The 12,603-nt window shown below is 49.8% G+C and overlaps 1 protein-coding gene across 2 annotated transcripts; it reads right to left on the bottom strand.

Moving 5' to 3' along the window:
- Positions 1 to 29: 29 nt before the first annotated feature.
- On the bottom strand, positions 30 to 11,978 carry STAC2 (SH3 and cysteine rich domain 2). 2 transcript variants are annotated; one of them, XM_074224057.1, is made up of 11 exons: positions 11,461 to 11,978; positions 5,460 to 5,766; positions 4,945 to 5,042; positions 4,700 to 4,784; positions 4,350 to 4,462; positions 3,956 to 4,028; positions 3,804 to 3,868; positions 3,428 to 3,525; positions 3,144 to 3,195; positions 2,500 to 2,637; positions 30 to 1,886 (listed from the first exon to the last, which is right to left on the bottom strand). In XM_074224057.1, exons 1-11 carry the CDS (start codon positions 11,548 to 11,550, stop codon positions 1,782 to 1,784), a joined length of 1,224 nt encoding a protein of 407 aa, XP_074080158.1. In that variant the 5' UTR covers positions 11,551 to 11,978; the 3' UTR covers positions 30 to 1,781. The 2 variants fall into 2 exon arrangements, with proteins under 2 accessions (XP_074080158.1, XP_074080157.1); XM_074224056.1 differs by lacking the exon at positions 11,461 to 11,978 and adding an exon at positions 8,287 to 10,011.
- Between the last annotated feature and the right edge of the window lie 625 nt (positions 11,979 to 12,603).

Genomic DNA, 12,603 nt, shown 5'->3' with positions numbered 1-12,603 from the left:
AGAAACACAGAGAAGACACATCTGGGTGACAGGTACATTTAATCAGTGAGTCTGGGGGGCCCAGCAGTGCCCAAGCCAGACCTGTCATGCAGCCTCTATGTACAGTGGGCATCATGCCTGCCCCAAGGAGTATTGCTGGGGCAGCCTTGTGGCAGCAAACAGGGCAGTGTGGCTTCAGCCTCTCCCTGCCCTAAATCTGGGAACAGAAGGGAGGGGAGGCGAGGATCTTAGGGTAAGGATCTGTGCCCAGAATAAGGGAGGCATAGACTGGCATGGTGAAGGAGGTTCTGAGCGTGAGGCTGAGGAGTTGGGACCCAAGAGGAGCAGTCCACTGGTGAGACCCCACAGTATGTCTCCTGCAGTCTGGAATGCCTACACTTCCTCCCTTCGTTGGGAGTCAATAGGAGAGTCTTAACTTCTTTCCATCACCTGTCTCCCATTTTCCCATTCCTACCCCAGGGGTCTGTGAAGGGGGCAAGGGGGTGCAATCAGAAAAATGACTACTGTAATACAATCCCTTATCTTGAGTAGGGGGTGAGACCACCTGAAAACATTTAGCCTTTGGACAGGACTATTTTTAAAGTGCTCTCTTGTTCTCTGTACCCACTCCTGCTTTGATTTAGGCTTACTCTGTTGAGAGGATTTTTCTAACTGTCCCCTTCCAGCTCCTACAGGCTTGCCCAGATCATAGAAGAAAGGGAGAACAGGAAAATAAAACCACCTGTCAGCAGTTTTGTAATCTGGGTAATGGGTTTAACTCTGATTTCCTGAAGTCTGTGACTGGTTTATGAGGCAGGTGTCAGACAACAGGCAGATTTATGAGTATTGTTGTCTAGCTCTTCTGACCTCACTAGAGCTGTTCCCAATAACAAACAAGCAACTTATGGTTTACTCTTTGTGTTTGATCTGGACTGCTTTTAATGGAGTGACTGTGGCTGAAGGGTGGGACAGTCTGGGGATTTCTGACCTTTGATGAACCACAGTTGGGCTATTCTTTTCCCTAGTATAAGGGTGAGTAGAGGTGGAATGGAGAAAGGCCCATCTTGGCCCTCTCCCCCCAAAATAAAAGAACAATCTTTGTTCTTTCTCTTTCAATCTTCCCTCCTCTGCCAGCCCAGGTTTCAAGTTATGGGAGAGACCAGTGAAACTTTCCTGAGAATTGAGCGAGTGAGAGACAATGATATCGGGGAGGCAGCAGTAGGGACCACAGGAGCAGAGAAGGCCCTTCTCTATCTCCCACTCCCTTCAAACCCTGAGGGGGGTGCAGGCATTGAGAGGGGCTCAGGAGAAGGGGACATTTTCCCTCCTCCAACACCTCCCCCCATGCCCAAATGGACGGAGACAAGAGAGATAAACAGAGAGATACACACAGGCTGGGCTGGGGGGGGGGGGAAGTAGCCAAGGCATGCAACAACTGGGAGGCTAGAATTGTGGGAAGAAATCCCAGCAAGCCCTGGAGGACAAATCTGCCACTCACTGTGGCAGCAGGGCACTGGTGGGCACAGGAATTGGCACCTTGGCATGGGGTCAGACCTGCCTATGGCAGCTGATCCCTGTCCTTAACTTGCTCTCCAATCTGCCCTCCAGAGAAAAAAAGAAAACCTTCATTATTGGAGAGCTTCAGTGGTGCCCAGCAGCATGGCAGCAAGTGAGCAGGGAGGTGGGTAAGGAGACCCTGCTCCATTCCCTGGAACCGGAAGCAGGGAACAAGGGGGCAGAGTTGATATCTGGGTCATATCCTAGGGGTGGGGCACTATCTTCTGTGCCTACCAGGTCTGATTTCAGATCTCAGTCAGAGCATCAGCAGGAACCAGACCTCTCTTCTTGCCACTACTAACTCGGATGAAGCCATCAGCATCCTTGCTTCTGCCCACGCCTACACAGATCTGAGAAGGAAAGAGGTGGGCCTGAGAGCTCAGAACCTGCCGAGCAGCATGGCACTGCCCCTTGCATTGGCAAGATACTAGTACCCACTAGTACAGAGCCCAAATAATTATAACTCCCCCCCCCCCACCGCTTTCCCATGCTAGTTACTTCCATAGCTATTGCTTCCTTCCCTATCCTGTCAGGGAGGGTAGGGAAAGGGGAAGAAGTTTTACAGCCTTAAATTAAGATGGTTGCTAGGGGGGAGTCTGAAAGGGACACAGAATGTGCCAGGTGGACCTGGACCCTCCACTTCTGAGTCCTCGCTGTTTTGAGGTTCCAGGTTGACCTAAAAGCATTTATTTCACTCCACCTGCCTCTGTATCCTTCCCCCCAATTTTTGAGGTAGGAGTTTTGTTCTAGGTCTGAGGAGAGGCATGGAGGGGGCGGGGGAAGAACACCCTCTCCACAGCCCTGCACTTCTTGTGTCTAGCAGCCTTTCTTCCTACTAAAATGCTGATGGAATTCTCTTCCTGGCACCATCTGAGAGCTTGCTCCTGTCCTCCACTCTGAATCTGTCTCCTTTCCCCAGCATCTCTCACCCTTTGGAAGGCAGAACAGCCCTAGGTCACTCACCTGGCTCTCCTTGAGGCTCATGTAGCCCTGTTCCTTATTCCCAGAAAAAGACTGGCAGCATCGCCACACACTTTCTCCTGGCCTCACCCGCTGTACAAAATTGGCAGGGAAGAAGCCAACCCGGTCACCAATCTTGCCCTGTTTGACAAATTCAGTAAGGTTGAGTGAGGTAGGCTTTCTTCATGACCTCAAGCTCCAGCTCAAAGAGCTCACCTCCAATTTTCATTTGGTTTTGGAGACCTCAAGCCTGAGCCACCATGCCACCAGGTCCAGTTGGACTTAATCTTTCCTTTATTTCCTAGACAAACTTTTATTGCCTTGTACTTGGGGTAGGAATGAACAAGGAGAGTTCAAAGAAGGGGAAAGAGGAAGCTGGGCTATTTGGAAGGAGACGATGGGAGAAACCTAAACTGTGGCAATGGACTGAGGTTTGAACCTCATTGGCTGTTGCTCCTGTTGGGGCATAGCTCAGAGGGTGATTTACCAGGCAGTAGTATCTACTTTAGTGAGTTCTGCAGTTTCTGCCAGGTTATGATTCTGCCCTCCCCTTCTATCTTTTCCCCCTTGGACTGGGCACGGAGAGGAAAACAATGATTTTCCCCCACCCCAACTTCCCTTTCCCAGATGCCAACCAGCTTAATCACCTTCCACCAGTCCTCATTGGAATCATCCACAAGCATGATACGGTCTCCTGGCCTGGGGGAAAGAGTAGACTCAGGGCAATCCCTGGGGAAAAGGGAAGGATCTCTCCCCAGCCCCACCTTGACCCAAACTGTGGCATCCAACTGCCCTCCTCAACTGAAGGCACATGTTCAAGATCCTTTTGGTAATATAGTGGCACTGCTACCACCAACAGGCCTATGCCCAATCAGGAAAAGTGACACCCAGGGGAGAGAGAAGGAGCAAGGGGCCCTGGAAAGATACTTACTGCAATGCCAGGTCATTATGCTCCTGGGGCAAAAACTTGTAGAGAGCAACATAGGAATACATGGGGCCCACATCCTTCCGAATGGTGCCCTTGGAAGCCTGGGATGTCAGGGTAGAGAGATGAACATAACTTAAAACAGGAATTAGAGATCAATTCACCTAACACTCTCCTTTTCTTTTTATAGAGGAGGAAACAGAGAACCCAAGAAGGGAAAGTGCTTGCTTAACATCATACAGTGAACTGATAAGAGGTCCAACAATTTAGAGCTAAAAATGAATCTTTGACACCATTGACTTCAACCACCTCAATTTTCAGATCAGCCTCTCCTGGTACTCTTCCCTGCCCTCCGTCTATACCCCAATGGCACAGGTCTTACCTGCTGCTGTCCGGGACTTTTCTCCTCAGGGCCTGTCACTTCATTCTCAGCTGGTGATGTAAAGACTATAAAAGTGGGAAGAGGGTGGGGTGAGGATTCTGGGATTCAGGGGCCCCCTCCCCTGGCACTGGAGTACCTCCCCCCAAACTCACCACTGTCACTGGCACCCTCCTCTGAACTACGGATGCTTCCTTCCCCATCCTCTGTCAATTCATCTCGCTCACTCTGGGAAACAAAGAAATGGAAAGAAAGGAAGACTGACTTCAACCATCTCCCCCAGTGTGCTCCAGTGTGCCTCTTAGTGTCCCCCAGTCCCTATCCTTCTTTCTCAATCTCCAAGTCCCAATCCCTTCCCCAATGTCTCCCCTCCAGTGTCCTCCAACTCCACCCCTCTCTTCCTTGATCTTCTAGCCTTCCCTCATGGACCTCATAGCCCAGCTCTTTACCTTGATGTGTCCCATTCCTAATGCCTCTTCTCCCCAGTGGACTTCAACCCTAGTCTATCCAACCCTCATGACTTTCCCCCATTTCTGAGTCAGTCTGTACCAGGCTTCGGGTAGGAGACTCTGAAGTGCTGCTGAAGCTTGAGCGGTTCATTAATGCCAAGGAGGTGCCATAGCGGAGGGTCTCATAAATGGGATCCACTTTCCCACTGGCACCTGTAAAGATTGCACCTTCAGGAACTTGTTGCATACCTTTTCTTATTTTCCAAAATCTAAATACTAGCAACTGGACATTTTAAAAGCTGGTTCAATGCCCTGAGTGGGTAGTGCCTATGCTCACTCTTTCTGTGATAGTAACCCTACTATAAGAAGACATTAACTCCTCAGTCTGGGAGCTGGAGGCAACTTTGCTCATTACTGTCTGAAAGGATTGGGAATAAGATGCATACTTACCAGCTGGTGGAGACTCCCGAGTACAGGCTGGGGGTGGCTCATGCACCAGGAGAGGGGAGCTGAAGTTGCGTCGAAAAGAGGTGGACTAGGAGGCAAGAGCAGAGAGGCATCATAAGGAGCAGAGAGTGTGTCTTCCATTGCAAGGAATTAGCTCTTTGCAATGAGGGAGGAAGATGCAGTACTCTCCAAGGTACCAAAGGACACTAGTAGGCAATTGGAAAGCATCTAGATGGGCCCTTGCTCACCGTTTTGCCTGGGCACTGCTGGTGGGAGATTTCCTCAGAGCACCAGAGGTGGACACTGGCTTTGCACGTCTTACATCGTAAGCCCTGCTTGGAGTTGCCTAGAGAGTAGTTTGGAGTTTGAAAGACAAGGAGAAAGATCCCTCCTCCTCCTCCTTTTCCCCTCCACGCACACATGTACATTGTTTGGGAGAATAGAAAGAGTGATAGTGGGCTGGGGGTAGATAGAAATAAAGATGGGAGACATAGGTAGAAGGAACAGAAGGAAGCTTCTGGTCATGTCTATCCTTCTGGATCTATGGTTTCTCCTGGAACTACATAAGGTTAAATGAACATCATAGAGAATAGTAGTGCAAGGTTGGGAAAGAACTCTTCACTAGGCATCCCATAAAGACAATGTTGGCATTGGAAGGCCAGGAAGAAGTGAGTAATAAAGTAAGCAGATCCAAGCTATGCATCCTTCCCTCTTGCCACCTTGGCACTCCCATCTATGCCCATCTCAGTGCCCTGGCACCTACCTACAATAACTTGATGGCAGAGTTCACAAGGGCTGGCACGTTTGAAGACATGCTCTTGGAAGCTGTGGGTCCTCAGGGGTTTGAGAGGTGCCAAGGGTCGTTGGACTGGACAAGGAGATCGGGCAGAGGGAGGCAGACCTGGATCAGTGGACACAGGTGGAGGTGAAGGGGGTGGCAATGGGGTTGGGGGGGTCAGCAGCACCTCCGTTGGACACTTGAGCTCAGTGCCTGAGCGAAGGAAGAAATTCTCCACACTCTTGCTTCGAAGGATAGTCTTGAGGGAGAGGTTACGCTTGAAACGCTGAAGCTGAAAGAAAGGAGGCCATGGTCATGGGGGACTGGAGTCCACAGAAGGGTAGGCTCTGCTCTGGTTATATCTAGAAGTACCCCCTACAACCAAAAGCACTAAAGCCCTAGCTGGTAATCTCAACTAATGTCAGAGGCAGCTAGGTAGCACAGTAAATAGAATGCTGGGCTTGCAGTCAGAAAAACCTTGAGTACAAATCTGGCCTTAGATATTTATTAGCTGTGTGACCCTGAGCAAGTCACTTTACTCTGTTGGCCTCCCTATCCTCATCTTTAAAATGATCTGGAGAAGGAAATGGCAAACCACTCTAGTATCTTTGCCAAGAAAACCCCAAATAGGGTCATGAAGAATTGGACATGACTGAAACAACTGAACAAATCGATGTTGAGGCTCAGGACTTGGTCTTGGGAATCTAAGCTGATGAAATCGTAAGGGAAAGGAGGCAGGCAGGTGCTAGATGAGGATCTGGTGTTCTAAATCCAATTGATTTTCAGTGTTGACAAATCCACACATTCCTCCCTTCCAGCCTCAATACCAGAAAGTTATCCTGTATTTTCCCTCCCACTCGTACTGAGAAGTCCAGAACCCTCACTGTCCTACATCTATCTCATGGTCTCATTCCTGGCAATGTTATGTCTGACTCAACCTGCCCAGATAGACTATGGAAAGGGAGACAGCAGGCTGAAGATATGGGCACAGAGTCTGTGCCACCCTTGGCCAAGGCTCCCAGATGATGATCTGGACAGCATAAGGTACCACAGCTGCCAACCTCCCAGTCCTGCCAGGGGAGGAGTGGAAGCAGCTGTTGGTTCAGAGAACGCAGACACAGCTTCTCTTGCCACCCCCAGTCTCAGGAGGACAACAGGAAGCCAAGGTGGGGGTCTGGGAGGATGTACATTACAGACCCAGGTCTGCCAATCACAGAGCATGAACTCTGTAGAATGTCTGGCTTCCCTAGTAGTTGGCATCACTGGATCTCTGAAATATCTTCCAAACCCTGGCTTCCTGGATAGCACTGTTGGATCCTGCCTCTGCAGGTTCCAGACAGGGCAGATAATAGAATCAGGGGCCCCAAGATCCCTGAGGAGATGGGAGAGGATAGTGACAGTACAGAGAATCATCTTCAGAGAGTTTGAATGATATCATTTGGGATCAGAATATGTCCTAGGATCATCTCTGATGGAGTGCCCAAAGATACTTGAGAGTCCTTCTTCCTCATGCCCTGGAGTTTTTTGGAGGGAGTGGTGTACCCAATCTTTATGTCCAATATTGTTCTGAACTATCCTGGAGTTTTGCCATATGTCTTGCTTGTCAGGTCAAGCCTTGGGGCAAAGAAGGAGAGAGAAGCTTGTCACTCCCCACCTTGGCATGACCAATGCCAACTAACTTGTGCCTCTAGGACAACCTTGTCAGAAGTTGCTCTCTCCTGGTCCCCGAGGGGAAGTTTCCTGAACAAAATGTTCCCTCAGAACTTGTATGAAAGGGACTGTCCTGATTCCAGACTACTGGCACTTGATCCTAGGACAGGAAGAAGGGCCATTGAGATGAGGAGTCAAGTCTTGCCTTAGAACCCTAAGGGAGAGAAGAGCTGGTGGAGGGCAGGAGGCAGCCTCCCTGCCAAGTGGACCAGTACCTGCCTGCTCCAGAAACAGCTGATCCTGATACGCACAGCATGCATTTTTCTGGGTTCCAAACCAAGACCCGTTTTCTCCAGCCTGGGTGGGGAATGACATGTCTGGATGTGACTCATCACATTCTTATTGACATAGAAGTATTTTTCTCTTCTCTCCCTTTCACCATGGAGGCAGGAGAATGGGAAACTTTGAATAAGGGTAGCCAAAAGGCAGAACTTCAAAGCTTCTTTCTTCTATCCTTTTACTGTCCCTTGGACCTATTTCCTGGGGGAGATGCCACTTTGAAGTAGCTGGTAAACCTATCAGGCATCTTGTAACCTCTCAGGTATTTCCCTGGTTCCTTACAGCCAAGTGACTGGAAGACAGAAAACACTTGGTTTGCTTCTTCTGCCCACCTACTTCATCCTTTTAGGCTGAGAACAGTGTAGATGTCAGAGCTGGAACTGACCATCAAACAGACAGTGAGATGGGAAGAGCCTTAGAATGGAGAAATGCAAGATGGAAGACCTGGTAGAAGCAAAGATCTTCAGACTTCATTTAGTCCAATTTCTTTTTTTTTTTTCATATGAGGTAACAGAGGACTATAGAGGTTAGTTATACTGGCCAACATCACACAAAGTAGTAAGAGGTGGAAAGCCAGAAAGATCTATAATACTAAATTGCTTCTCAGGGACCTTAGAGGTCATCTAATCTAACCCTCTTATTTCCCAGAGGAAGAAACTGAGGTTGATTATGCAGAAGTGGATCAATGAAATAATAAATATAAAAAGCCATTGTAAACCTTCAAGTACAATCTTGATGCTTATCATTATTAGCATGTGATTGATAATTACCAACCCAAATCACCCAGTTAGTAGCATGGCTAAAGCTAGAACCTAGATCTAACCATTTCCAGTACAGGATTCTTTCCTCTTGTCTCCTTTTTCCTTTTCTCCCTGTCCATCTCTTTCTCTCCCCATCTGAGGCACTCCTCCTTTTTCCCCAGTTCCTGAAAGGGCATGAAGCAGCTGCAGGGTAGGCGGTAGTGGGCACCAGTGCCAGCTGACTCAGATGGTGGTGCTGGCATAGAAGGGTCCCATTTCCCCGGGAGGATGAAGCCAAAGGATGGTGGGGAGAGGGGGTGGGGATGTCCCATAATGGAGAAAAGTTCCTTTTTCAGTTGCTTGACTCTGGAAGTGAGGACAAGAAGAGGAGAAATGTTTGAAATTCATCATAAGCCCTAAATGGGCAGGTTAGCATTGCAAATTGAGCAGGATGGAAGTCATCATAGGTTAGGTCTATCATGTGAATTTTTTAAAGCCGGGTGCCCAAGAAAAAGTTGCCAATGTTGGTACTTTATATCTATATGGGCCATGAATTGATGACAAATAGGATTTTAAATACTGGCATCAGTGTCTGCCAGTTACTCAGCCCTCTCTGTTGTACCTGCCTAACTTTAAGAACCAGACATGAAAGAAGAGCATCATGGGCAACAACCAGACCCTCCCACTTTAGGAATATGAATGAGCCTTCTCTGATTTATCTCATCATCTCTCACTCTACCAAGATTAACTTGGGGCATATACACTAAAATTTCTCCATCCTCTTTGCCCACTTCTACTAAGAGGGAAGGAGCATTATCTTGGACAATCAGTAAGGAGTAGTGATGCTAAGCATGGTCTTCCCATGGCTGTTTTGCTATTGCATGGTTGCTAAGTTTATAGTGTCTTTCACAAGAGTAATGAGATGAGGTTAGCGACCCAGAGAATGAGGTAGCCTCATGGACAGGATGGGGTCAGGATGGACACTGCCCAAACCAGACACCCAACCCTTTTCCCTATCCTACAGGTAAAATTGTTTTCAGAACTGTCCTCAGAATGAGAGGGGGGGAAAGGATAGCAGCCTGAATCGGCTGACTCTTCTCCCTCCCTTCCCAGTAAGCTGAGCTTGCAGGTTGGCCAAGTTGCTGAGGTGGCACTGATACCGCAGGAGCATCCCCGCCCATCCCAGCCCTAGAGATACTCAGAAAAAGGAGGGGAGACAGTTTCTAGAAGGGGGAACTTGGCTTGGACTGGGTGAACTCCCCTGAGAAGTACTTTGAGATCTGGGGAAGACAGGATACCTGGGAATGGGTGTCTACCCAGGTGATGATTAAGAAGGAGAGTAAGAGAGATAGGGAGAGGATTGGTACTCTGTTATACTACCTTTGACTGGATTTATCGATCACACCTCTCCCCTTTTCAGTTTTATTCCTTTTAGTTCTAAGATACTCTCACAGATATTCCAATAGCACAATTGGATCCCCTCTCCACATTCCTGACCTAACAGTCACTTATCTCTCCTCAGGTTGAGTTAACCCTTTGTTAGGAATGGTGGGTTAGTCATCCCCATTTCTGGAGGTAGGTAAAAAGGTCAAAAGTATATGGGAACCCTAAGAACTGGGAGGTCTGGACATTGGAGTCCCACTGGCTCAGTCTTCTAGGATGACCCTGATCTTGGGGCATAGTCTCTCTGTTCTTAGTAAACTGACATTGTCTGCCTTCCCTAAGTGCAATTAGCACTGCTTGATTTTGACCTTGAATTAACCTCTTCTATCTGGGAAAAGGTATATTTTTTTGGGGGGGGGTGAAAGTAGGAGATAAGAATTTAAACCTCCAGACCTTACCAGTGAACTTCAGAATCCGGGATGGGGGGGGCGGATCAGAGTTATTAGGCACCCTCGTCCCCCCCACCCCCTTCTCCAGGCCCTTTTTCCTATTTTTCCCCTTCTTTCCTCCCTAAATATTCTAAATAGATACGAATAGAAGTCTGGAGGAACTAAAGATGGGAGATCTAACACACTAGGCTTAAAGGAACAGGCGCTTATAGGTCAGTGGTCTTTTAACCTGAACAAAACCTCTTCCCCTACCAGCCAGGGATTTCTATCCAGAAGCTAATAGGGAATTCCTGCGGCTAAATTTCCGCGGGATCTGGGCCGAAGCTCATCTACGAGAAGCTGCTTCCCTGCTACCCAAGTCTAAAGCTCCTGAGGACCCCGCCCTCCTTCACTGGGGGATAACTCATTCATTGTTCAGCTGACTTGTTATTCCCACGGGTAACAATCATGAATAATTAGGGTTAATTATGACATTAATTATGATGGCTTTTCTGTTTCTATCTTCTATACCAGGTGAAGGAAAGGAGAAATGGGAGGGAGTGGCTGCTGGTGGCACTGCTCCACTCCCCTCTATGCCCCCCCACCCCCAAGAGAAGGAAACCTTCAGCGCTGCCGCAGCCCCCGGAGCCCAGGAGCCAGGACCCGACCCCAGGACCTCCTCCCTGCAGCCCTCCCCTCCGGGGCTCGCGGTTCCCTTGAGACTGCAGCTGGACAGAGACATAGAGATCCAGAGAGACCAAGGGAGACGCAGAGAAGAGCCAGGGCCATACACCGGGACTTATATTCCCGGGAAACACACACCTGCGTAAACACTCACGCACACTCACACACACGCGCGCACACACACACACGCACACACTCACATTCATACACACACACACACACACACACACATACACACATACTCAAACACCTCACGGCTCCTCCCCAGGCTCTGCATTGATTCCCTCCAACAAGAGTTACAACCACAACCTTCCCCCAGGAGAGTCGGGAGAGAGCTGCCCTGCCGCATGACTGTGTTTCTATGTGTGTTTGTACATGAGCTCATGTGGTGTGGTGTGTGTCTGTGTGTGGTGAGTGTGTGTCTGTGTGTGTGTGCGCGCGCGGGGAGCTTGGGGTCACTTGCTCCCTCCCCTCCTAGTGTGCTCCCAGCCCGGCCTCTCTAGGCTCAGAGCTCTCGGACTAAGCTGGACAGCGCCCGCCCGCCCTGTGCTGGCGGTGGGAGGGGGCGAGCTATCGCCACCGGCTCGAGACCCGATCGCTGTACGTATCGCTATGTGGCGGCTGTGCGGGGACCAAAGAAGCCCGGGTCAAGGAGAGGGTAGGACGGAGGCGCTGACCGAGGGCCGAGGAGAGGAGAGCTGCAGGGCGGGAAAGAAGGAACGGGCAGGAAGGGGAGAAAATCACGACCCCTCCCCAAGTTACCTTGGTTTCCTGGAGGGTGGAAACGGTCCCAGGGGAGGGGTGGGTGGCAGTGTCCTCGGGTTCGTTCTCCTTCTCGCTCATTTCGGTCATGGTCGTGGTCCCGCAGCTGGGGCGCTGCGTGAAGGGGGTAGCGGGGGCGGGGGGCAAAGGCTGGGTTGGAGGACCGGGTTAGATGTGAGTGAGGCCGGATGGAGAGAGAAAGAAGATTCTTGTTGGGGTTCTATACCCCCTTCTTCCCAAGCTCTAGAGTCTGAGTGCCCCCTCAGAATAGATCCAAGAGGAACCCTCCCCCCCCCCAAAATGCCGAGCAAATACCCTAATTTGCTCTGCAGGAAGAGAAAGTTCTGGGGCTGCCCCGCAAGGAGGAAAAAAATTAAATGAATGAGTAATTAAAGGCAGATTGGGGAGAGAGGACCCTCTAGGCACTGAGGGCTTGCAGAGGATGCTGTGTAGTAGAGAGAGGGAAGGAGGAATGAAGGGATGGAGGGATGGAGGGAGAGAGCTCAGGGCTGTGTCCGGTCGAGCCCCACAGTCCTCTGAGCCCGCCCCCCACCCCCCTCCCCCCAGCCCCTGCCTGGGCACTTGGCATCCCCTCTGCCCAGTCCTCGCCTCCCAACTTTGATTTAAGAGGTCGCTTGGTCCCACCCCTTTCTTTTCCCTGCTCCCCCGCTCCACTATGCAAATTAGGCAAATAGCCATTGGTTGCCGTTCTGACGGGGGTTGGGGGGAGTAGAGTAGGTGGGGCCTGGAGGGATCAGAAAAAGTGGGAGGGCTTTTTGGGGGGACCCCTCAAAGAAAGAAAGGGAGGAGTCGGAGATGGAGAGTAGGGGCTTCCAAGCTAATCTTTCAGTTACGATAGATAGGGTGGATAGATAGGAGGCAAAAATGGATTGAAGATGCAGCTGGAGAAATGAGGGTTAGACTGAAGGAAGGACTTCCTACAGTGAAAGGAGGGAGTTTCGTGGAAAGTAGTGAATAGTGCCTGAGGATGGGGCTATCTCATCTAAAGGTCAAGAGAGATCCCATATCACCCCTCTCTACTTTTAGAATCGATAGGTCAGTCCTTTCCCTGAGAAAGAGCAATGGACAAGAACTAGCCAGCAAGAGACCATGCCAGTTTTAATGTGTACAGAGAGTAGAAAC

Source organism: Macrotis lagotis, chromosome 2 (genome assembly GCF_037893015.1).
Source record: "Macrotis lagotis isolate mMagLag1 chromosome 2, bilby.v1.9.chrom.fasta, whole genome shotgun sequence".
In the NCBI taxonomy this organism is placed as follows: Eukaryota; Metazoa; Chordata; class Mammalia; order Peramelemorphia; family Peramelidae; genus Macrotis; species Macrotis lagotis.
The sequence above is the reverse complement of the archived record's forward strand: the minus strand, read 5'-3'. Positions and strand labels throughout refer to the sequence as shown.

What these genes read in the sequence shown, in the direction of transcription:
- STAC2 (XM_074224056.1), bottom strand. Translation starts at nt 8,535, where the DNA reads ATGGGACATCCCCACCCCCTCTCCCCACCATCCTTTGGCTTCATCCTC. An exon ending in TCGGGAGTCTCCACCAGCTG is followed by an intron (nt 4,463 to 4,699) that starts GTAAGTATGCAT and finishes CAATCTTTACAG; the next exon opens with GTGCCAGTGGGAAAGTGGAT. An exon ending in CATAATGACCTGGCATTGCA is followed by an intron (nt 3,196 to 3,427) that starts GTAAGTATCTTT and finishes TCTTTCCCCCAG; the next exon opens with GCCAGGAGACCGTATCATGC.